At 35.6% G+C, this 25,879-nt stretch overlaps 3 protein-coding genes and 1 non-coding gene across 5 annotated transcripts; 3 read left to right on the plus strand and 1 right to left on the minus strand.

Annotated features, from left to right (window-relative positions):
- Nucleotides 1–354: 354 nt before the first annotated feature.
- On the plus strand, nucleotides 355–747 carry LOC111366810 (prostatic spermine-binding protein-like). The gene has a single exon (XM_022987505.1). It carries the CDS (start codon nucleotides 355–357, stop codon nucleotides 745–747), a length of 393 nt encoding a protein of 130 aa, XP_022843273.1.
- A 342-nt stretch (nucleotides 748–1,089) lies between these two features.
- On the minus strand, nucleotides 1,090–6,723 carry LOC111367631 (UBP1-associated protein 2B-like). Of its 2 annotated transcripts, XM_022988609.1 has the most exons (4): nucleotides 6,592–6,723; nucleotides 4,964–6,335; nucleotides 3,387–3,413; nucleotides 1,986–1,996 (listed from the first exon to the last, which is right to left on the minus strand). In XM_022988609.1, coding segments are annotated over exons 1-3 (1,425 nt in total). In that variant the 5' UTR covers nucleotides 6,644–6,723; the 3' UTR covers nucleotides 1,986–1,996; nucleotides 3,387–3,412. The 2 variants fall into 2 exon arrangements, with proteins under 2 accessions (XP_022844376.1, XP_022844377.1); XM_022988608.1 differs by having other exon boundaries at nucleotides 1,090–3,413; nucleotides 6,592–6,722.
- A 10,925-nt stretch (nucleotides 6,724–17,648) lies between these two features.
- On the plus strand, nucleotides 17,649–17,722 carry TRNAV-CAC. The gene has a single exon. It is a non-coding gene; the product is annotated as a tRNA-Val (tRNA).
- Nucleotides 17,723–18,685: 963 nt separating this feature from the next.
- On the plus strand, nucleotides 18,686–19,136 carry LOC111366496. Its single transcript, XM_022987239.1, has one exon. The coding sequence runs from the start codon at nucleotides 18,762–18,764 to the stop codon at nucleotides 19,005–19,007; it is 246 nt and encodes an 81-aa protein (XP_022843007.1). The 5' UTR covers nucleotides 18,686–18,761; the 3' UTR covers nucleotides 19,008–19,136.
- Nucleotides 19,137–25,879: the final 6,743 nt, after the last annotated feature.

The raw sequence follows: 25,879 nt of genomic DNA on the forward strand, positions 1-25,879 counted from the left end.
CCCCAATCTTTTGAAATAATTCATTTCAGGCTACAAAATTTTGTATTACAATATTTACGTGCAACATTTAGCCCCTAGATTAGAATTGGACTTTTAGTAAATATTGATAACAGTTGATGAAATGTGTGATTAAAAATTCATAAAATGCGATAAAAAATAAATTCTTGACTTTCACTTCAATTAAAATCAAATTTTTAATTTCTACAAAGGGCTTTTTTTCAGTCACTATTCTTCCAAATACGGGGAACGCATTGCCCACATGGATTACGTATCTGTGTTTCTCCTCTTTGAAAAATTAAAAACTGTCGTATATATACAATAATAAAATTCATCCATATTTATGTTTATGAATACATGAAGTTATTGACGATACGACCTAAGATGAGAGGAGATGATCACGCATGCTACCCCAACAAGGCAATAGATGCCGAGGATGGTGATGGAAATGAAGATGAGGATGAAGACGAGGACAAAGATGGAGAAGGTGAGAAAGACTTATCTTCCAAAGATGGAAACCCCGTCAGTAACAAGAACGATGATAAAAAAGGTCCAGACCAAGAAACAAATGACGAGGATGATGATCAAGAAGAGGATGCAGATGATGACAAAGATGACGATGAGGACGACGAGGATGATGATCAAGAAGAGGATGATGATGAAGAGGAGGAGGAAGAAGTCGTAGAAGATGATGACGAAGACGAAGATGAGGAAGAAACTCTCCAACCCCCAAAGAAGAGGAAGAAGTAAACACACTGTAAAATATCCTACAAAAGTTGTCTTTTTGCTAATGCCGTGCAGCAGCAGGAGGTTTATTTAGGATAAATGTCTTTGATGTTTCTTGCATAACTGGAGCGTTGGTAAGAACTCAAGTTGAGGCAATGTCAACACCATATAATTTCTTCGATTAACTCTGCATGTATTTGGTGGTAAATAACTGGATTCCCTATTTCCCATAATTTATATTAAAAATTCTTCTAATAAGTAGCACTGAGTACTAATATTGGTTCTCAGAAGAAATCCAAGATATGAAATACACGAAATATGCCAAGGCATCAAATGGGGTAAGGTTGATGGAATCGAGCACAAAACAGAGGAAGTTAATTAACTTTACAGTTACTTCAAAAACTAGTTACAAAGTAGGTTTCCAGAAGTACCTCGTACCTCTAACTCAACTCAACTCAACTCAACCACGAATTCAAAAATAAAATCCAAGCCTTTTTCCTCAGCTTAACCACAAGAGTTGACAATTGCAAACAAAAGGCACCAATATTTATGTCCAGTGAACCTCTCTCAAACATTGTTCATCCATATAACCCACAGATGGTTGGTCACAAACTTCTGGTGGAAAACGACAATGGAAGGATCAAGGAAGAAAGAGAAAACATAAAAGACATAAAGCAAGATGAAAACAAAAAGGAAACCAAAACCATAGAAATTATTTCAGAATATCTGCCTCTGATTTCCTCAAGTTGAAATTTTCATTTTAAGATATCTTGAGGAGAATCAATATGTTCAATCATAAAAATAATGATGCAAGAAAAGAGTCGCGTTTTCTTCAAGGGAAAATATAACGTACTCACAAGGTACAAAGAAAAGTGGTAAAGTAACATATGCTCCAAAACTTGCATGAAGATGACAGAGAAAGGATACCAGCAACAAATCGAGGAGGAAATCTTCCTTACATTTTCAAGAACTAGTATATAACTCTGCAAAAGACGGGCAATTTGCAAGCATAAAAACATAATATCTAAAAAATATCTACACTTTGACCCCGAAAATAGAATAGAAAATCAAAGAATAAATATAGAATATTGTCCTAAGAAGGAAACAGGGTAAAGCTTAATTCACCAACAAATAAATTCAAAATACTATTTTTTTCGTCAGGGGAAATGAGTTGAGAAAAATAGACTATTGTCCCCTGATAATTAGTTGCACCATAAGTAATCCTCAATTTTTACACTTTCAAGCTTGCTAATCGGAGTACTACTATATGAAACTTAGCAAGGTTATACAGAGTTACTGAAATAAAAGAGATCAGTGAATAACATATGACCAAGCTAATGCTTGATCAGCAAAATATTATCTAATACCAAAGAACCATGTGTAAACAATCATCAACGTAAGTTAAATATATCATTTGACATCAAATGGGGACACTATGAATTTAAAAGTAGATAATATAATCTTACAAAAATGACAAAGGATGTGCCCCTATTTGGCCCCCATTTTCTAAAACTCATTTTCAACCACACATTTCATAGGATCTATAATTTTTATCGATTTTTCAATCACACATTTCATCAACTTTTATCAAAATCTACTAAAAAACTGATTTTTATTTAAACCAAACAGGTGCACAAGAAATTGTAGCACACCTTTAAAGGAGTCGTCCAAATTTTATGGGGAGAAACTCTATGGAAGAAAGTGGAAAAGGTGAAGCCATTCTTTATTTAAACATTGATTTGATACTCGACAGCAAAATACAAAATGACTTTAGCAGAAAACTGATAGCTCAACTCAACTCAACTCCTCTGACATCAAATTGGGAAAAAACAATGTCAGTAAGAGAATTCCCAAGAACATGTGAAAGATATTAGAGACTGCAAGGATGGAGAAGTTGCAAAAGGATACCTCCTGATTCAGATTTATTTAGAAAAATAAATAAATAAAAATAAAAAGAAAAAGAAAAAGAAATTGCTCGAGGAGGAGGTAGAGATATAGTTCAATAGTTTAAAACCACAGAATTACAAAAAAAGTGGGAAAAAAAGGATGAGGCTTATTAAAGGCACATATGAGAACTACTCATCCACACAAATAACATATGAACACACAGCAAAAATATCACTAAATAATCAATCCTAAAGAAAAAAATTAAAAATAAATTGTCAATTGTAAGTATGCTGGAAAACAATAAAGACGACAAAAGTGCCAAATGCCAAAGATTTTACGAAAAAAGTAACAAGGCAAATAAAATATCAAGAGACCATAAACATCATGTTTAGCTTTAATGGAAGAATATATTATAAAGGTGTCAAGAAAAAAAACAGAAAAGAAAAAAGAAAAGAAACAGAAAAGGAGAACAAAACACAACAATACTGAAATATCACCAAAAGCAAAATAAAACTTGGAAAATGAGAATCAAAAGAGACCAAGATGCTTTGAAGGGAAAAATCATTAAACCCATAAAAAGAGGTAACAAAAGGTTTATCAATTTAATATGAAATATAATCTACGAAGTTCTTCAAAGGTTCTTCAAAGGCCAGTAAAAGGATGTAATAAAGAGGACTATGAGAAAAGTAATAAAGGATTAAAAACATAAAGCTGCAATGTCATATTCCACGACCAAGCCACCAATCCCAATCAAGCCCCTAGAAATTTTCCAGAACTTGTTCCGCCAGCTCAGCCCAATTCTTCTGCAGGAATGACCAATAATGTCAGGAGGCAATACAGAAACAAAAATGATGTCCACAGTAGTTATTTTGATTATTGCGAGTAATCCTATAGCGCCTGGCAAAAAAAAATTATGAAAAAGAAAAGCTGTGAATGAAATTACATGAGAAGCTTTATACTATCCGCTAACGATTTTCCCAAATACATTTGAAAGTTCTCTCTTCGATGTTTGATTTAATTAATTTTCCAGATCCTTCTATTTGGTTTAAAACAATTTGTACTCGATCAAGTACAATATTTTCTATTCAACAAATTAAGTTTTCATACCAAAAGGCAAAACAAAACTTTTGTGTTAGAAGGAAAACCCAAGACATCCTTATTAATGACAATCTCAACTACAACTATAATTTGTCTTAAATAATTCGAATTAGTTCCCCAAGTCCTAGTTCGCCATTTTGCTTCTTTCATGGTGTACCCACTCTCTTGTAGTGTATCATTTCTTCCATAGTTACTTTATCCTAATAAATGAACTTTTCTAATCTGACTAAATTTTGAACAGTCAACTGGAATCACCTCAACAATTATGGGAATTACTTCACTGAACACACCCAATCCATCTCAAACAATTCTCTGTTGATTTTTGTTCTATAAAAATTGATGGATAATTTATTATCTACGAAGGCAGAGATATTTTGGTTTATACATAAGCAAGCACCAGATGGAAAAACTACATAGGACAGAGATGTGCTAAGTACAATTTTGCCAAATGTTAATATTTCTTGACTGAAGGCAAATCCATGTTAACATGCTTGCTTATGCTTCATCTAGCTTGTCGGTTACATTATTTCTTCTAAGTGTAACATTCCAACCCATCAAAAACATCAGTCTTAATAGCAATTGATCAGTCCTCAAACTTTATATGCATGGTCTATAAGGAATTTTGTCTACAAAGACATTTCTTCGTGGTAGTTTATAATCATCTCCACTATTGTAGTAATAGGTTCACTAACATTGTGTTTCAATACCCATCTTAACAATCTAAACTTTCATCTAAACCAGTGGCTTACATAATAAATTTAAAAACAATTGGCTTCTAGAGATAAAACACAATCCTCTGGGGTCTGTTTTTTTCAAATAGTAAGGTACTTAAAGTAGTTAACTGTGCTTTAAAGTAAAGGAAGAAAATAAATGGAAAAGGCAATTTTTTTTTCAGAATTTCTTACATAACAGATATCTAGCACCACAATGAACACACCACCACATCAGGACAGATATGGTGTGCCTAGTCAACTTGTCATACAATGGGAAGGACCACTGATGAAGAGAGGAAATTAATGTAATTTTAAATTTCGGCAAACTAGCATTTTAGAGAATTATTATCAGCCATGCTATATACGGCAAAATAATTCTGTTTTATGTTGTTACTGTTGCTCAATTGAGGATTAACTCTCCTGCATTCGCTTGTCCACTCAGCACAGTATAATAGAATAATGCTTGTACCTAGAGTGCAGTGCACAAATATTTGAAATGGAGACAGAAATGTAGCTACACAAAAATGAGGAATGAATCATACCACAAGTTCGCAGAGTAACCACCACCACCCGTCCTTTGAGACTTGGACAAGGACGAAGTCTGCCCACTGTGCAATTTTGGGTACACATGCTGCAATCCCAGTAGCATCGCCGCACTTGATCCTCCACTACCTGCACCAGCACCACTATAAGCACCTAGACCCAGCCCCTGCAACATTGCCCCACTTGATCCTCCGCTTCCAGCACCTGCACCACTATAAGCACCCAAACTCAGCCCCTGCAGCATCCCCCCACTCAAACCCCCACTACCACTATAAGCACCTAAACCCAACCCCGGAAGGATTGGTCCACTTGACCCTCCACTGCCAGCACCAGCACCACTATAAGCACCTAAATCCAACCCCGGAAGCTGACCTCCCATCATCCCATAATATCCTCCCAACAATCCACCCAAATTTGCATTCCCAGTCAACCCACCACCATACAATGGATTAACAAATCCCGCCTGCTGCCCCAATAATGCCAAATTCTGTGCCTGCTGGGAGGCTGCTGCCACCTGCATGAGCGGCTGCACTGGCTGCAGTGCGGTAGTTATTGATGCTGCCCCACTGCCCACCTTACTCTTCCCCTCGGTGGCCTTCTGGCAGTGCAATTTTTGCCCTTCAAATACCTTATAAGGCTCCTCTAAAACCCTTTTAGCTCCATCCAAAGTCTTGAACACGAAAATTGCATAACCTTTAAATTTCCCAGTTGTGGGATCCAAACCAGTTGGCCCACTCTCAATTTCCCCAAATTTCTCAAAAAATCCCCTCAACTGCTGTGCATTTGCATTCACCGGCACATTAGTTATATAAATCTTCCTGTTCGCATAATCCGTAGAAGACGGCGGCTGGGTAAATGTTCCTGGAGCTGGAGCAGCGTTGGGACCCGCTGACGCCAGCTGGCACGATGCTATACGATTGCTAATATTAATTCTAGGGTTTTCCAATAATTTCTTCGCGGATTGCCGGGTTTTGAAAGTGACAAAAGCATAACCCTTGCACTTTCCAGTTGCTCGATCATTCACGATGTTCAAATCCTCGATTTCACCAAACGATTTCAAAACCGACTCCAGGGAGTCGTGAGTAGTATTCCACCCGAGGCCGTGGACAAATATTTTGCGATGGGAGATGTCCTTGTCGGCCGCGGCTTTTATAACGGAAAAAAGGGAGTCTTGGCATAAGCAGAGGTCGATGACGAGGGTGATGAGTTGGTCTTTGGAGTAGGCCTCGAGGAGAGATTGGAGCTGGGTTTGCCGGTTGGAGTCGGAGTCAGAGTCGGAGTCGGATAATTGAGTTTTGGATTTGGATTTGTTCTTTTTCTTGATTTTTTTGTCGATTTTAGGTGTGGGCGTGGGAGTGGGAGTGGGAGTGGAAGATTTGTTGGCGAGCTTTCGTTTCTTCACTCTGGTTTTCGCCATGGAGAACTGCACTCGACACTGCACCCGCAGAGACACTAGACCAGGGTTTAAACGACAGCCACGGTGAACGAACACTGTGCCACCGTTTGACTACAATTTTTCACACCAATAAATTAATATTTTAACTGTGATTTTACTATTTTAATCATTATTTTTTACTTTTCACTTAAATGTGAAATTCACTTTTCTTTCTGTCAAAAAATTGAGTGGGAGTGGAAGATTTGTTGGCGAGCTTTCGTTTCTTCACTCTGGTTTTCGCCATGGAGAACTGCACTCAACACTGCACCCGCAGAGACACTAGACCAGGGTTTAAACGACAGCCACGGTGAACGAACACTGTGCCCCCGTTTGACTACAATTTTTCACACCAATAAATTAATATTTTAACTGTGATTTTACTATTTTAATCATTATTTTTTACTTTTCACTTAAATGTGAAATTCACTTTTCTTTCTGTCAAAAAATTAATTTTCATAATTACCACCGAACATACCATATGTTGAATATAACCGTAACTTCTTAAAAAATGTAATTTTTTAGACAATACAAGCATTAATTAAATCATTCATCGCACACGTTTCACCAAAATACAGATGGTTACCTATTAGTCACCAATTTTTAAATAAAATTGTCCATTCATTATTCATTTCAAATCTATCCATCCACTTAGGCAAAGAAATAAATCCACGGGAAAATCCTACGTGCCTACTAACGGTGTTAAAAATTGACAAGTGGATAAAAACAATTTCAAAAAATAACGTTTTCTTTTAAGAAATTGAAGAATCGTTTTGTCGTTTCTCCAACTTTTTAATTTTCCCTAATCTTCCCTCTGTAGACCTAATCAATTTTACCCCAAATCGAATGTTTCCCCAGATTCTCATCAATTGAATCCCAAAGAAATATATGGAACATGATGCGTATTCTATGTTAGATGCTTTGATGAGCGGGTAAGTGGGGTCATTGCCATCGCAAAAAATTTCTCTCCATCTCCGTTTGGGAATTCACATGTTGGGCTCCCCCTTTAATTGTTCGGTCACACTTTATCGTTTGCCTTTCGTTGTTGATTCATCTCTTCATGGCCGCCTTGTTGAAGTAGGAGCGGAACATCAGTATTTTGCACTTCGTTGGCTATGGGTCCTATTTGGGTGTGAATTTTCACTTCAAAACCTTTTAATTATTTGAGACAAAAAAAATTTCACATGATAATGTCAAAATCAACAAACCTGCTTGTTGACCCCAAAAAATGTTGCCAACAGATGCCGGACTCATCCGCGCACTCATGAGCGAAGGTCCTACACGTTAAGACACATGGACGGTCTAGGACGAAAGAATCAGGGGCGTGGGAGTAGCTCAACGACGCGGGACGATAACGTTCGGAATCCGACAGGATATTCGTAATTCGATTGTACAATAATTACCAATCGGTGCTCATGAATCTGAATGTAAATATGTATGAACTCGTATAATGTTGTAAAGCAATATGAAAGAGAGAATAAAGTGTGGTTTCTTGTATTGATTCTTGCATTAGTCCTTCAATGTTACATAAGGAAAGTATTTATAGTGATACATGTAAAATGACAGCCATTGGATGAGGTGGCACGTGGTCTCATCTCTTTAATTCAAACATCCAATCCTCGGCATCATCATTGACTTGCTAGCTTGCTGCGCATTTATTGCTTATGCAGAATCCCATGCTAATGACAAGACTTGACATGTATACTTATGACAAACGTTCCATCAATCATTCTAACAAGATCTTTACGTAGAAAATCTCTTGGGAGAAGTGATCATGGAAGACGTTCCTTCATAGTTCGGAGGCTTCTGCTTCGACTTCGGATTTGGGGCTTCTGTTACTCACGTAGTACTTTCGCTTTATGATTTTAGTTATCTTCACAGGCCTTGGCATATGGGCCTCAGCCATACAAACCACGTCGGCTAGAGCACCACGTGATTCGGATTAAGTGGGCCATAGGTCCAAGTAGGTTGGCCAAGTATGACAACACGTAACACTGCTGATTATGTTTCCGAGTCCAAATTTGTAGCCATCAATTCTCGTAGAGGAGCATTCATTTCTGCTTTTACAATTTAAATTATACTTCATTTGAGATCTCCAATGCTTGCCAGCGAGAATGCTACTATCCCATATCTTCACATCAAAAACCTAATTTATCCATAACAATTCAAATTAAATATAAGGAGACAGAGACACCAATTTCTCCACTTTATGTCAAGTCTTCTCTTATTCAAAGACGAAATTTTAATTTTTCTCTCTACTTTGATCTTTAATTTTTGTCATCCGGGCGATGAGACTATAAGATGTAGCTCAGTCAAAGAGAATGAAAGATGAGAAAATAATAGTAACGATGGATGCGAATGAAATGGTTTGGAGATATGGGTTCTATTTCGAGGACGAAGGATTAGAGAAAAACTCTCCAAAGAATCAATCAAAGGATGGTAGTGGCAGAGCCAGCTCTGAAATTTTGGGTGCCCTGTTTGAGATTATAAAATGGTGCCTCCTTCAAGTAACTAATATATATATATATATATATATATATATACATGAACAAAAAAAAACATAAATAAAGCTCAAAAAGCATCTCTTGAACTTCATCAAAATTCATATGTTATCAACAAAGAACCAATCAAGCCACTAGCCTCTTCGTGCAATTCTATATAAGCAAACCTTGAAAAAAAATATTTAAATCAAGTCAAGTGTAAAGCTTGAAATGCTACAAATCATGTAAAAATATTTCTTCTCGCATTTTTAAAAGCAAACTTACTAATTAAATTTTCATAATCGATATGTTGTAGAAAGTCTTGCTCAATAAATATCAAAGCTAATTCATTCAATTGTTCTTGTAATATGGTTGATCGCAAATAAGATTTTAATAATTTCAATTTTGAAAAACTTCTTTCAACAAATGCAATAGTAACAGGAATTAAATCAATCTTGATTCTTCAAAAACCTGCGTATCACCAATCAAACGAAATGAGAGTTAAAGGGTAGTAAAAATTCAATGAATCAATTTTATAGCAAATTTCACTTCACAATTAATTGATTTTACTTATTAAATTAATAATTATAAATTATGAACAGTGAACCCATTTTCACAATTAATTGATTTCATTTATTAAATTAGTAATTATAAATTATGAAAGGTGAATCCATCTTCAGAACATTGAAAAAATATTAAAAAAGAATCTATATTTTCTTGAATATTCAGAAAATTTATTGAAGGAAAAATATGTTAACGAAACAAAAACTCACTTATAAATGTTCAACTTTTCCAGAGGAAAATTATGTCTTGCTTTCTCAATCCTCAATCCCCAATCCCCACGTTCAAGCAAAGCGAATTCAAATTTTAACAAGTTCTTACAAAGAGAATTCAAATCAGTGAAATTATGGAACGAGATTGACGAAACGATAATAAAGAAAAGATAACAAGTAATTCAGATTTTCAGCGAGGATTTAATGAAAAATATGAATCGTCAATCATCGTTCAAGGAAAAGAGAGAATTTTTTGGAACCAGATTAAAGATGATTGGACGAGAAAGACGATTTCTTCAAAAAAGATGGTTGATTTATCTTTTCTTTGCCTCAATTATCTTTGAGGCAATTGAAAAAGATAGTTGGGTTTTTTAATTCTTTTCTCCAAAAAAGACAATTGGAAAAGGCGCTCGCTTAATTTTTCTTTCTTCTCTCAGCTCTCTGGCCAACCTGATCTCTTTTCGACTTTTCCCTTTTCCCTCACATTATTTAAGGTAAGAATACTACTTAAAAATTTTATATTCAAAGAAATTATAATTAATTATTCACATTATTCTTAATTTTAATATCTTATGCATAATAATAAAAATTTCGTATTTTAAAAATATAATTATAAATAAATATACAATTATAATAAAAAAAAAATTTATGGTGCCCTTACAATTTTGAGGCCATGTGCGGTCACTCAACTCGTGCGCCCTCAGGGTCGCCTCTGGGTAGTGGAGGAAATGCATATGGTGTATAAGTTCAATTAGATAGAGGTGGAGGTGATGGTGGGGGCAGAGAGTTGCAAATGTTCTCCATGTGTCAATTTTTAACATAGTGGCCAAGTAGGATTTTCATTCGCCACATGTAATTTTTGTTCAAGTAGATGGATGAAATTAACATGGGTGATGGATAGGTAACTATATATAGAAGTGAGCGAACAATCGGTAACTTTTTATTTTTATTTTTGAATGAGCAAGTTGTAACATAACCTAAATGTCAATGATGAGTGATATAATTAACTTGACATTGCATGCATAGAGACACTAGACTAAGGTTTAAACGATGGCCACAATAAAAGAGCATAAAAGTGAATTGTGTTGAATACAATAGTAACTTCTTAAATAAATAATTTTTTGGGGTTAAATAGCACAAAACATCCATGTTTCAAACCTTTAGTGCGGAATAAAGCCTTTGAAATACGAAAAACTCCCTATGAACTTTGAAGTGTGTTCAAAGTCTCCTATCGTCCAATTCCATTAGTTTAACCGTTAAATAATTGTAACTGTAACCCCAAACTTTTTCTTTTACAAATTATACCCAATTTTTTTATATGTGTCATCGACAATCCCAAAAATTTTATATCTTTATTTTCCACCCCACTCCACTTCATTTTCTTCCCCATTTTAGGTAAGATATGAATACTTACAGTTACAAACCCTGTCGGAGTATCCACAACCCACAATTTAGGCTCTTGTGCCATCACATCCACCACTACAAAGCTAGGCCACCACCATTAATGGTTTCACAACCTGAATTTTCCGTCCTTCAATCCTCTCATTTTTTCCCATTTCCAAGATCGCTCAATCCCTTTTTTTTGATAGACAGAGCCAACTCGGTGTTGTAGTTGGATCTGATTCCACTTGCTACGTAAAGTGGGGAGTTGGAGGCTGTAGATAAAGTGTTTGGCAAAAATCCTATGAGAGACTTGGTTTCATGGATGCATTGAGGATTTATAAGAAAATGGAGAGAGAGATATGAATCCTAATGAGATTACTATGATTGGGGTGGTTTCAACGAGTGCTCAGTCGGACGATTTGAGGCTTAGAAAGAATTTCATCAATATATTCGAGAGAAATGGTTCAATATGAGCATCCCGCTTACTAATACCTACTCTTAGAGTTATCGTGGTTGTACATCATGCTTGTACAGCATGGTGTACAACCCCCTCATCTATAAGGGGGCTGTACACCATGCTGTATGGTATAATGTACAGCAAGCATGGTCCATACTCTTATGTATATGTATGTGAAGTGTGGAGATCTTGAGGAAGCAAAGACATTAGTTGATAGAATGGAGGATAGGACCATGGTGGGTTTGGGGTGAAGGAAGATGGGTCACACTCGATTGGTTGTAGGTATATGGTATCTATTCTTTGTTTCAATTGACATTTTAGGTTTTTGGTTTGGGGTGGGGAAATGAGATGAAGTGGGGATGGGATGGGATGGGATGGGATGGGATGGGTTGGGTTGGCAGAGTGGGAAAGAAAATAAAGTTTTAAAGCCTTGGGACCGTGGAGGTCACATATCAAAAGATTGAGTGTAATTTGTAAAAAAATAAAAAGTTTGGGATCACAACTGCAATTATTTCTTTTTAATTTAGGCAATCTTTACTTTTTTTTACTTTTTATTTTTATTTTTTATTATCGGTTAAACTAATGGAATTGAATGGTAAGGGGGTGGATCACACTTCAAAGTTCATGCAAGGATTTTTCACTCCTCAAATGTTAGTATTCCGCATTAAAAGTTTCAAATAATCGCTGTTTGTGCTATTTTCAATTAATAGGGATTTTTCGCCGTATGTCCTATAAATAGATGGGTTTTGTGCTATTTAGTCATTTTCTTATTATTAGTAGTGAACACATATGCTGCACGTCTTATATATCGGATAAATGATATGCATAATGCTGTTGAAATACTAAAATTATTTCAAAATGTACTGATACTATCTTAATTAATAATTTTTGTAAATTTATTAGAGATCTATAAATTTTTTGAATTGCCTATTGAGAGGGCAAGAATTGTTGTATTTAATATATAAATTTGCAATTTTGAATCACATACCTCGACATAGCCCATTTCGATTTTCCTCTATTGCTTCGACATTCATGATGTAATCCCTCAATTTCATACGTTTAGACAATATTCTTGTTACCATCTTCGAGGGAAAGGACCCACAAAATCAATAAAAATATAGGACAAATAATCTAAACAAATGATAATACACTTTATTTGGTCAATTTTGCAGCCTTCAAGCCTTGCTCTATTCACCAAGCTACACATCATTGCTATAAATAACATAATAAACATTCAAATATAAGAAGTCATTTAAGATTTTCATGAATGATGATAGAAATCTAAAATATAGAATGAAATTACAAATCAAAACATATAAAGATTTTGAAAAAAAAAAAAATTTATGACTTTGACATAACAAAATTCTCATCTAATCAGTTTGAATATAAATATGCCAAATCAAAATTAGATAGTAAAGTATGCATAAATATGAATATTAGAATACAAAAATCGAGAGGGTGCATAGAATTGATACAAAAAGGATATTCAAGAAGCTCATGAACATTGGTGGCTGGATTAATCACAATTCCATCGAAGAAGAATTGTGGTTCACCAATTGGAATGTGGATCTCATGATCGTGGAAATGTCAAAAGATTTTATTTTATTTTATTTTTATCTTAAAAGGTTAATTAAGTCCGTCATTTGAGTTCCTTAAACAACACTTATTTTCCAATTTTATGTTGAATAGATTGAATGGATTTTTATTTTTTATTTCAAAGGGGAATTTAAGGACATCCTTTCAGTTCTTTAAACAACACATGTTTTTCAATTTTATGTTTAATAAATTGAATTAATGTTATTAATGAAAATTAATGTAATGTTAAAAAGATTAATTATGGAATTATTGACAAATGGAAAAGAAAAGAGTTTTTTTAATAAAAATTAATGTAATATTAAAAAGAGTAATTTAGGAAATTATTAACAAATGAAAAAGAAAATGGTTTTTTTAGATTTTAAGTTGAATAAATGAAATTAATGTTAATATTATTTATTAACAAAACCAAAATTAAATAAAGGTATATTTGGCATATAACTAAATACGTAAGGTAAAATTGGAATTAAAAAGTTTCAATTAATTATCAAGAAAAGTAAAATTAAATAAGGGTATATTGGGCATATAACTAAAAATGTATGGTTAAAATTGGTATAAAAAATTTCTCCATAATTCTTCATTTTAATATATTGTAGATAAAAGTTGAAAATAAACAATACTATTTTTACTTCAAAATAAAAAGATAATTTATTTAATTGATGAAAATTAAATACTTAAAATATGTGGGGATGGCAACGGGGCGGGTATGGGATGGGTTGGCCTTATCCCATTCCTATCCCGTCGAGTATTTTTGTTATCTTACCCCATAGTCATACCCGATTAAAGCGGGATGAGACAGGTTCAGAGCAAGATTGGGTTGGGGAGGGCAGGTCTCCTTCCCCATTTATCTCTCCTTAGTTAATAAATATTATTACTTTTTTACCAATTTGTTAAAAACAACTTATATTCTCTTTAAACATGATGATAAACATATTATTTTTGTTTGATAAAAATTTAAATTTGAAATTAATTTTAAAGGGAGCAAGTAGCAGGACGGAGACTATGTTTCCCGTACCCACCCCATTTCGCTTCAAGGCAATGACCCTCACTCAGTATCCATCCCATTTACCCAGTTAGATGGTAATCCCCGCAACACATGGGGCCGGGACCTAAGGGTATCGAGTTGAACGGATTTTTTTGTCATCCCCAAAAATAGGGTAATTGGCACAAAACGTCCATACCTTTCAAGTGTATTGTGAAACACATTCATACCTTTCATTTTTTTGGCACTAAATGTCCCTACTTTCCACTTTCTTGACGCTGGACGTCCTTTTCATCAATTTTTGACGAATTTACCCTTCATTCAAATAAAACAAAAAGAAAAAAAGGAAAAAAAAATAAAAAACTAATTGCAACCACATTCCCAAAATTTCTAAAAATTGCAAATGGTAACTCGATAATTACCATATTAAATAAATTGAAAAAAAATCAAAAAATTAAGAAAAAAAAATTAAAAAAGGGTTGTCTTGTTCACCCCACGCACCCCACCCCACGCTACTATTCATCCCCACCCTATCATACAAAATCTCTCTGCACAGCAAATCCTCCAAATCCGAAGCCCCATTACATCTCTCAGCACAATGAGATTTGATATTGGATATGAAAATGAAGGAGCTTATACAAAGAGGGGAAGTGCAGAGAGATGTAATGGGGCTTCGAATTTGGAGGATTTGCTATGCACGAAAATAATTATTTTGGGGAAAAGTCTCTCTCTGTCTCTCTTTCTTAATTTTTTTTTTACAAAGAAGAAGATGAATAGTAGGGTAGGTTAGAATGGGGTGGGGTGGGGTGGGGTGGGGTGCGTGGAGTGAAGAAGACAACCCATTTTTTTAATTTTTTTCTTAATTTTTTGATTTTTTTTCAATTTATTTAATATGGTAATTATCAAGTTACCATTTGCAATTTTTAGAAAATTTGGGAATGTGGTTGCAATTAGTTTTTTATTTTTTTTTCCTTTCTTTTCTTTTTGTTTTATTTGAATGGAGGGTAAAATCGTCAAAAATTGATGAAAAATACGTTCAGCGTCAAGAAAGTGAAAGGTAGGGACGTTTTCCACAATACACTTAAAAGGTAGGGACGTTTTGCGCCAATTACCCCTAAAAATATGTGTTCTAACAAGCATGTCTAGACGCGAATTTGATTTTGATATCTAGTTACGCTTGTGATCTTTTAGAAGCTTGAATTAGTCTTATCGCTAACCATATTTTACTCTTTTTATTATATACTGTCTAGAGTTAATCTAATTTTTTAAACCTTAATTGACCCTGCATTTTAAATACAAAATATTGTGGGATCTTTATTTTTTTTTTTTAATACATTAAAATTGAATATAACTAAAAGTAGTAGTTGGTGGAACCCGTAGAATTGAATGTTAATGCGGCACCATAAATATTGTGGGTGCTGTACTTGGGGCTTTCTCAAAATTCTTGTGGGTTGCATCTCATATATTGGCGGAGTGTCATATGATTCTAGAAGGTTAGCATTTGTTAAAGTGAATATGCAATGATTGCATTTAAACATTCACTATTTTATGCCCAAACTCCATTGTCAAAACGGTTAATGAATAGAATTATGCTACTTGTATAGGCCTTTTTGCTTAGGGCCTATATATGTACACACATATGAGGGTGGATCTTATGAATAGAACTATGCTATCTGTACAAACTTTTTTTGCACAGGACCTATACAGATGCACACACATGGGGGTGGAAGGGTCCATATGTGGGGTCCACTTCCATGTGAAAGCCCTTGTATAGGCTCTGTGCAGAGGGCTTTTTTCGAATGAATATTGACTCATGATGCTTTAAAAAAAGTAACAATAGGTAATTTATTTTTGCTTTATTTAATCAACTTAACATACTAACGACACATATCACATTATTTATATATTACATTAAATATTAAAAATGAGTGATGGATAAGTGTGTAATATTTGTGAATTATTTGAAATGCATGAATAAAAAATATTTTTAATATTTATAAATAATTCATGAACATAAGACAAATATGAGTACGTGTTTCGGATCGGGCCAATGAGATAATATTGCAACGAACAATAGAAGTGTTCCTAACAAGAGAAATGTCATTTGTACACTCCAAATATACATCATGCTAAACATCCTCTGTGTTTAAAAAGTTGTTGGAGGGAAATTGTTTTTTTTTTTCTTCTTTTTTTTAAAATAAATTGTCAAATGCAAACTATCAAAATTGAAAGTGTACACCAAACATGATTCTCCTAACAATAATTTCGAAAATAGACAAATTGTACATGCAACTTACTTCAAGTATTACATAATGAATTAAAGAGTGATATTCCAGTGTAATTAGAATATAAACGTTCCTACTTTTCATTATTATTGTGAAAAACGTCATACCTTTCATTTTTTGATATTTTTAGCCCTACTTACACATTTGATTGCGCAAAACTTCATTTTCATCAAATTTCTCAATAAAAACATTGAAATGATAAATATATCTCCTATTTAAACATAAGAAAAGGAAAAGAAAAGAAAGGACAAATAAATAATTAATTCCCAAATAAATAATTACAAATAAAAATCACTTCTTTTTCCTCCTTTCTGTTCCCCCACCACCACCTCTGCTGATTAGTGTCATCATTATGAAACCATAAATCAAGATCAAAACCCCAAAATGCAAAGCCCAATTCCGAGAAAAACCTACGAATAGATTTAGATTGAATTTTCTAAAACCCTTTCAAAATATGTTTTTATTGTTGGGAATTTACTTAACATGCTCAACGAAAATTAAACAAGATTTTCAATTACCAAAGATCTTCTTTGTGATATATAGAAACTATGATAGAATGTTATACCTTTGTTGAATTATGCAAACTTCTTTACTTTTTTTGAACTCCAACAATCATGATCTGCAATTCGCAGCTGTCCAATTGTTCAACTTTCAATGAAAATCCACGTAGAAAATAAGATTAAGAGAATTAGGATTTTTTTCTTGTTCTAGCAAAAATATGAATTATATTCTCTACGATTTTTCAAACCCTAGCAGTTTATTAATAAATTTCAAATGGGCTTGGCCCGTCTTTAAACTTAATTCAGGCCAATATTTAATTAATCTAGTTAATTAGATTATATCCACGAATTAATTAATTTAATTAATTAGTCTAATTAATTAATTCGGACCTATTAACAAACAACTCAATTAATTAATAATGCAACACTTTTCAATTGATTAATTGGTAAATCTCATTTTTTTAGTTTTCCTTTTGTGTGTGACTAATTTGGTTCTCAATCACGATGCTCCTACATAAAGAAATGTGCTGACTTACAATTACATATAATGGTTTTCCAATTTTTCGTGCCACGACTCTTTGCATCATGTAGGTTTGCTTAAATTACATTATCAAGATATAGTTTATTTTTCATACAGAACTAAGAGTTCTTTCATGATCTTGATATTAACTTTTTCCATGAAAATGACCATCCCAACCTTCTTTGATGGTTTGAAGTTCTTACAATTTTTTGTTGATCGCTAGAGTATCAAAATGAAATTTGCATACAATATTTCATGAATTAATATCATGACGCAATTGTCTGGGTGGTGTAGTTGGTTATCACGCTAGTCTCACACACTAGAGGTCCCCGGTTCGAACCCGGGCTCAGACATTTTTTTTCCCCCTTCCATATTAATGCAGCTTTAGATAAATCGAGTGGATATGAATCCTCTTTGAATTTTTGCCATGTGTTCTAACCTACGGTAAAAGAAACTTATAATCATTTTAACACAAACAATTATGCTTCTGACATTTCTTACTTTACAAAAAAAGTTAATTGAAAGTTTGTTTTTTTTTTTTTTTAGGACATGTTCGTCAGAAGATAAGAAAGAGTAGATTTTAATTAAAAAACTTCATGCATATTTTTCGGTACAAGTGTTTCAAGTTCATATGAGTTCACCTAGGAACTTGAACTCATATGAAAATTTGTTGACTTAAACTTGTTCGAATCCTCGAAGTAAGTCCTGGATGGTAAAAGGGTTGTTGGATTGTGACTTGATTGATACTTCTTGAAATCAATTTTATTACTTTGCATCTGTTAGCATTAGAATCGAAGACCTTATATTAAAGTAACCATATCCCGAAATGTAGATTCTCGACCGTAGTAACCTAGAAAACTGCTCTATCCAAGGGCATAGACAAGAGTGGTAGTCCAGGCCTCTTCTTTTCTTATGTAAGCTTAGTGGCAAGAAAAAACTTTGTCATCTCGTGACTATTAATAACTTATCGAGTATGAAAAATTTTGTAGTTAAGTGCATATTTGGCTAAAATTAAAATTTGAATTTAATATAAGTCAAAGTCAAACAATCGATATTAATCACATATTTCATGAGTTCTATGACTTTTCAATCACAAATTTTAAAAACTTCTATTATAATATGCTAAAAAAACTCTAATTCTAATTCACATCAAGCACCTTTAACTCAGCAAACACTTTGGACAAATATTGAGGAAAGGCTGAAAACGTTGAACACGTGTAGACCGTCGCCCATTGAAATTCCCCAAACCGCCGCCGCTTTTTATAATAATGCTCGCACGTAGTATCACCATAAAACGTGTGGCAACCTTACCATTTCTCTATCAGTACCATATAAATACTCCCAGTGAGACCAGCAAACAAAACCCAACTCGATCAAACAAATACTAAGGACATGGCAGATATAGCTATGTTGGTAGCAGAGGAGTATGAGAGGAGGGTGAAGGATTCGAGGAAAAGAGGGGAAGAAGACATGGAAATGTTTTCTTGTGTGGCAATTTTGAGTAAGAGACTTGAAGGGTCTTCTACTTGGATCAAAATGAAGCTGCGAAAGGTAGACGACGAAGAAGATAAAGTGGAGATTTTGGCACCTAAATCGCAATTCAGTGTTGCTGCTACAAACTGTTTCTTTTCTGCTTAGACACTTTGATTCTCTGCGTTTGTAAATGAATTTTTATGCTTATTTTCTTGTCTTTGTTTTTGATGTCGTATATTTCAATGTCATTTGAAATTGAAGATAAAATTGGAATGCATCTTTCCTCCACTTTTATTTATTTTTATTTTTTTTATTTTTTTTATTTATTTTTTTTAAAGAGAGCGAGCTAAAAAAAACTTGTGGACGGCTGTTTTTATTTTTTTTATATATATATCCCCAACTTGCAACTAGCTTTATTTTTTATTTTTTAACGAGGATGAGTTTGTGGACAGCTGTTTCGCAACAATGAGCCCTATCGTTTTCACTTACGGATGGATTTAGAACTTATTATTTGAATTTTGACAAAAGCATCCCTAAATCAACATTTCTTTTACAAAAGGGCAATTTTGTCCAACCATTGTGTTTCGCGCGGGTTAGCCGTTAACAATTAAAAAGGGATCAGACGATTGTATAAGGGGCAAACCTCTTGAGACAAAGTTCCAAAAAGGGGCGTTTTTTATTGGCAATGATTTTACAATTGAAAAATAAAAACAGAATGCCTCCAAGGGGTGCAAACACACGAGTTACTGTAAAAGAAGTGTTTAAATCTAAACTAAAAAATTGAAAGTTACGTATTCTCTGTTTGAGAGTGTTTGATTCGGGGTCTTTTGCTCTATGTCTTTTCTTCCTTTTATACTCCCTGAATGATTTCTTCGTGATCAACCGCTTAAAAAACTGCTTAATCGCTCTATAACTGCCCACTTCCCTTGTAGTGGCCAACTTGTCATGGAACTGCTTTATCTAATTGCTGCCATTATTTTTGTCGTTCAACCGTCTTCAATTGAATTCCTTGAATTGTGAAACGTGATAGGACTACCCAATAACTGCTTCATTAACTGCACTTTTGGGTAACCATACTTCTTATATTTGCTAAGATGCTGGGCGACTTGCAACCCTAGGCGATGGTATTTTCGCGTTCATGGACTTCCTTATTTGGGCCTTTATCCTACATTGCCCGACTAGGTCGTTTTTTGGGCTATTTGATTTTGGGGATCTTCTAATTGGGCTTCATTCCTTGGCCTATTCAACTTAGGCTGAATTTTTTGTGTGTCAACAATTACCCCCCAATATGGCAGAATTAATACCAATTATTAATTTTTGTCATATTCACTTTGTGTTTTCCAGTAACATTCGAAATTCTTAAGAATTTCAATAATTGTTTTCTTCCATAGCATGAAAAGGTGCAACGTTTGCAAACCCTTATAACCCCCAAATACGTTATTTCATTGCACCACTAAATCACGCCTCTCTTGCAATATTACTGTTCATTTCCTTGCTTCTCTGCTACGTAACTCTGTAAAACTCTATTTCGTCCTTAATGACTGCTTCTCAATCTCAGTCTTGTGATTCCTTCAGTTTCGAAGACTTTCAAAAACTCCTTACTCGGCCATATGTAACTCCGAACTTTCTTGCACCGGCCAGTATCGAACTCAATGAGTTCTATCTAGGTCATTCATTCAACAATGCTGAGGCCATCGAACAAGCGGCGGTCGGTCAGCTGTTCCCTTATACTCAGGGCCCTCCGTTTCTAAATTCTTTGCCGTTGTGGCCACTTCGCGAAAGAGGTATTCGCACTTGGCCTAAATCTGATGTTGTTTTTCATAGATGGCATGCTCGCCTTATGGACCATGGTCCTACTAAGGTAATTTTTGATAATACTAGGATTTCTGATTTGTTAGAAATCTCTCTTCAACCCCCTATTTTTGACCCAATACTTTTTCCAATCACTTTAAGTTTTTGGTCTTCTGAGTATAATACTTTTATTTTTCCTCTCGGTTCCATGTCCATTACCTTAAGGGGTGTTGGAGCCCTAGTAAATCTGCCACCACCTTTGGGCGATACCGTTTTCCCTGGTATTTTAATTTCTGGTGGCGCCCCAAAATTTGTTAAAGGCCTCACCGACTCTTATTCAAGCCTACAAACCCTTCATAACCACTTGAGCACTGAGTCTTCCCATACTGAGCGAGTGGCCTTTCTTTTGATTTGATTTTGTAAATACATTTTGTGTGTGTCAAGTATAAAGCCCTCCCTGAGTTATTTACCCATAGCGCACGAATTGGCGCGTGGTAGGCCTCTGAATTTATGTTCTTTCTTTTTAGCTGCCCTCTATAGAGGCATGGCTTCTCTTCAATCCCAATTGAAGAATGTTGCATCTCCCACTGGCAGTGGACCTCTTTGGTTCGCTCAAATGTGGTTGAGAGTTTATTTTCCATCGCTTGGTGCTTCATCTTTTTCCAGCCCTTTTGCTAGCTGCTACGACTTGCCATTGAGCCCCTGACTCCTGTAAATATGTCCAGAAGGGACATTTTTTCATTCTTTTATACTTTGGATTCAATCTCTTCCTTCTTTCCTTTTCCTCCTTTTTTGACTCCAGATTACTTGCAACCTCCATCCACTATGGATAGTGCAAGCACCTCTCTGTTCATTTGGATTCAGTTTTCGACCGGGAGGGAGTTGTTCCATGATATTTTGACTGGGACTAATGCCAAGGCTGGGGTAGAAATATATGCTCTCCAATTTTTTGCTCGCCAACTTGGTTTTGGCCAAACTTGGCTTGTTTCCCCTTGCTATTCAAAGAATTTGATAGACCGCTTCCATACCATTAATAAAGTGGAGGCAGAGGCTATAAATGCTCGCAATCTTCTTTTGATGAGCAATTTTTCATTAGCCCCCTTCAATCCTAGCCGTGCCATCCATTCCCTTTTTGAACGACTCTGGCCGTCATTGAAGCGCAGATTGTTTGCGACTGATGCCAATCGTGCTTTCCATTTACTAGACCAGCCAAACATTTCTTCCACTTCTCCTGTTTTGGTCACTCCTGTGTCCATTAGGAGTCCTTCTTCCTCTGCTCGTGCTAAACAATCTGTCCGTCCATCGACTTCTCTTCCTACCAAGCCTACTGCAGCTAAAAGTGCCCCAAGCCGCAAACGGCCAGCCTCAGCGTCTCCCATTTTGGAGGATGATGATGATGATACCCCTCTCATCGTCAGGAGGAAGGTAATTAAATTGGTTTACTCATAATTATACTTTTCCAAACTTGAGACTTTTCCATGTGCTGATAGTTTATTTGGACTTCTCAGAAAAGCTCAACTTCTCCCTTGAAGGCTTTGGTGTTGGCAGCTCCTGCTCCATCATCCTCTGCTGGGGCTGTTTCGTCCAAACCAGCTGATGAAGGGACTACGCTTAAAGAGAAACCTTCAGTCCCAGAATCTTTATCACAACCAATGGACGAGCCACCTTCTTTCCAGGGCGTTGACCTCCCAAACATTGAAGCAGAAGGTAATTCGTTTTTTTATGCTTTACCTTTGCTTGTGCTATTGGTGTTGATTTGTTGCCTTTTGAGTTCTGCAGATGTTCCCATAAGTCTGCCCGTTGCGGCAAGGTCTTCTCGTTTAGATAAGGGGAAGTCCTCACGAATGGTGGATCCACAGATGACAGATTTGGCTGGAGATATGCCATCTTCCAAGATTGCTGATGAGGTAATCTTTGCTTCACCTTTACCTCTACTTTGTTTAGTGTAGTGGAAACCTTCAATATCAGCGATTTTCTTTGCAGGATGCTGATAAAATTGTACGTTCCATTCAAGACTTGTTCGCTGCCTGGGGACAAGGTAAAACATATCGCCCTGCTTCGGCTAGTTGTCCTTCTGCTTCTTCAGAGGACGATATGAAGTTCCTCAAGCAATCGATATTTGAGTACGTGTCCTTCATAGACATGGACATCGGTAAGGCTAGTGCTGCCAGGCATAAGGATAAGTTTGAGCATTTGAATGCACAATTGGAGCAAGCACTGACATTTCCGTTGCTCAATCTTTCTGCTGATTTTAAAGCAACGTTGAAAGTTATCCATTTCGAGGTCCTCTCTTTGCTGGCCAAGAATGTTGAACTAAAGGCCAAAAGTACTCAATATCTTCGCGCCATATCTGAAAAAGAGTCTTTGCTTCTGGAGATCAACAAAACTGAGGACGAGTTGAAAGAAATCTCTTCCAAAGTCATGATTGAAGACTCTTTGATGACTAGCTTGGCTGCTCAGATGAAGGAGTTTCAAGCCAAGATGGACGACTGCAAGGCGAGAATGGCTGCTAAAAAGCGTAATGCCTCTCAAGGAATTGAGCGAACTAAGTCTTTGGTCGAGCAGTACAAGAAGTTAGAAGTTGATGATGATGTTGTGGCTGAATTGAACATCACTTCTTCTCGGCAGGACGAGGATTGGAGGAACCTTAGGGAAATAATTCGTTCAGTATGGGGCGGATTGTAATTAAGACATATAATGCCTTAACTTTTCTTTTTGTAATTTCACGTTTGACTTTCCCTTTGTAACCTTGTACTGATATAACAGCAGCCATCATTGTCAATGAATAACTATTTTAGCTTCTTGTGTATTTATTGACGTTCGTCTTTTAATCGTCAATCGCTCAAACACTTAACTGCTTTATGCTAAAAAAAAATTTTGCACTTTTTCTTTTGATATTTCTGCCCGATTTTGGGCCATTTAATCTCATTTACTAGACACGAATATGGCTGCTCATATTCTGTCTTTTCACCTTCACCACTATAAATGCACATTATATTCTGTCTTTCACCTTCACCCCCTATAAATGCATGTATACTTCATACTCCCCATCTTCATTTCCATTTTATTCTTAAAAAAAAAACCAATTTGCTGCCATTTGCTTGGCATTTTTGACAATCAATCGAAAGCTTTCGTTCTCCATGGAAATGGATCATCTGATCTGCCCACTTAGCCATCTTTCTTGATGCCACCTTTGGTATGGGAGATATAGGAAATATTCTTTGGCCGGCTGCGAAGTTCTTCCCATCGTCTCTGTTTCTACAAGGAGTCTAATGATAGAAGGCAATTTTTGGGGTGCTTGCAAGCCACCTTGCTTGCTGAGAGTGCTTCTTAGCCTCCTTGCCTATCGTTACAGCGATGCATTTAGGAAGGCGATGTGAAGGCACTTCATCTTCCTTTCTGCTTGCTGAGAGTGCTTCTCGACCTCTCTGGTTGCCTTTGCAGCAGTGCGATCAAGACGGCGATCAAGGCCAGTACGCCCTCTTACTCGGCGATCAACTTGGAGATTAGTTTGCTCTTAATCGTAGTTTGCTTTTTATCGTAGTTTATAGAGCATTTAGCACCTTGTATTTTGCAGTTTTGTAATGAACATTTGATAATAAAGGAATTTATTTGGACGTATTTCACTCTGGCCCTTTTTACTCTACGATCGCTCAATGCGATTTTGTTACACTTTTATTTGTTCACTTTCCCATAAGGAAGGAACATATTTTTTCAAATATTTGCCATTAATGAACCTCATGTGTTTGGTGCCGTCTAAATCTTCCAAATGATAGGCTCCATTAGGCAATACTTTATTCACTTTATATGGTCCTTCCCAATTGGGCGACCATTTGGCATACTTTGGATCTTTGCTATCCAAAGGGAGTACTGTCTTCCAAACCAGTTCGCCTAGGTTGAACGACTTGGCTATAACTTTTTTATTATAAAATTTAGCCATTCTTCGTTTTTGAACTTGCAATCTATCTAGGACGTCTAACTTTAATTCGTCCAACTCTAATAAGTTTTGAACTAGTGATTCGGTATACTCATCATCACTTAAACTATGTTGCAAACACACTCTGATCAATTGCACGTTGATTTCCATAGGCAACACGGCCTCCTGTCCATAAGTTGAAAAGAAGTAATTTTGGTACTTGACCGAGGCAACGTCCTATAAGCCCATAAGGCTTTGTTCAGACATTCGTGCTAATTTCTGGCATTTTCATCTATCATTTTCCTTATGATATTTTTTAGATACTTATTAGAAGATTCTGCTTGCCCATTGGATTGAGCGTAATATGGCGTGGAGTTTACTAATTTAACTCCAAACTCGCTCAAAAATTTATTCACTTGATCCCCATTTAAAGATGTCCCGTGATCTACCATCAAAGTTTCTGGAATTCCAAATCTATAAATGATGTGATCACGGATAAATTCTATGACATTCTTCTGGGTGATCTCCTTTAAAGGTACCGCCTCTACCCACTTAGTGAAATAATCAGTTGCAACTATAATAAAAGTATGTTGCCTGGACGATGGGGGATAAATCTTCCCTATCAGGTCTATCGCCCAACCCTTGAACGGCTAAAATTTAATAATAGGTGTCATTTCTCATGCTGGCGCCCTTTGTGTTGGACCATGCTTTTGGCATTCTAAACAACTCTTTGCATATTGAACGCAAAATTCTCCTATCTTTGGTCAAAAATATCCACTCCTAATAATTAACCATCGCATCCTTTGGCCAGCTTGATGAGCTCCACATATCCCTTCGTGCACTTCAACCATGATCGTCCTGGCTTCTTGCAAACTTACACATTTTAGCAGTATTCCATCAGAGCGTTTCTTAAACAACTCTTCATCTATCAATGCATAGTTTAGCAAGCGCAACTTCATTTTTTTACTATCTCTTTTATTAGGTTCTTTAAGAAACTCCTTAATCTCTGCCCTCCAGTCCATTACATCTCCATCTTGTATGCAATGAAATTCAATCTTTCTCGCCCTTCTTTGGATCACGGGCAATATTGTTCCATATTCACAAGTAGATTTCCAATTTAAAACCTTTGAGTACCCTGAGACCATCTGGGCCAACTCATTTGCTACGTCATTGTATATTCTATTAACGCACTGAAGTTCTACTTAATCGAATTCTTCTAACAACTCTTGGGCAATTTCATATTGACTCATGATGGAATCACTTTGGCATTTAAAATCACCAATCAGTTGGTGAATTACCAATTGAGAATCACCTCTAATGTTTACATTTT

This window comes from Olea europaea, chromosome 18 (genome assembly GCF_002742605.1).
Source record: "Olea europaea var. sylvestris chromosome 18, O_europaea_v1, whole genome shotgun sequence".
Lineage (NCBI taxonomy): Eukaryota > Viridiplantae > Streptophyta > Magnoliopsida > Lamiales > Oleaceae > Olea > Olea europaea.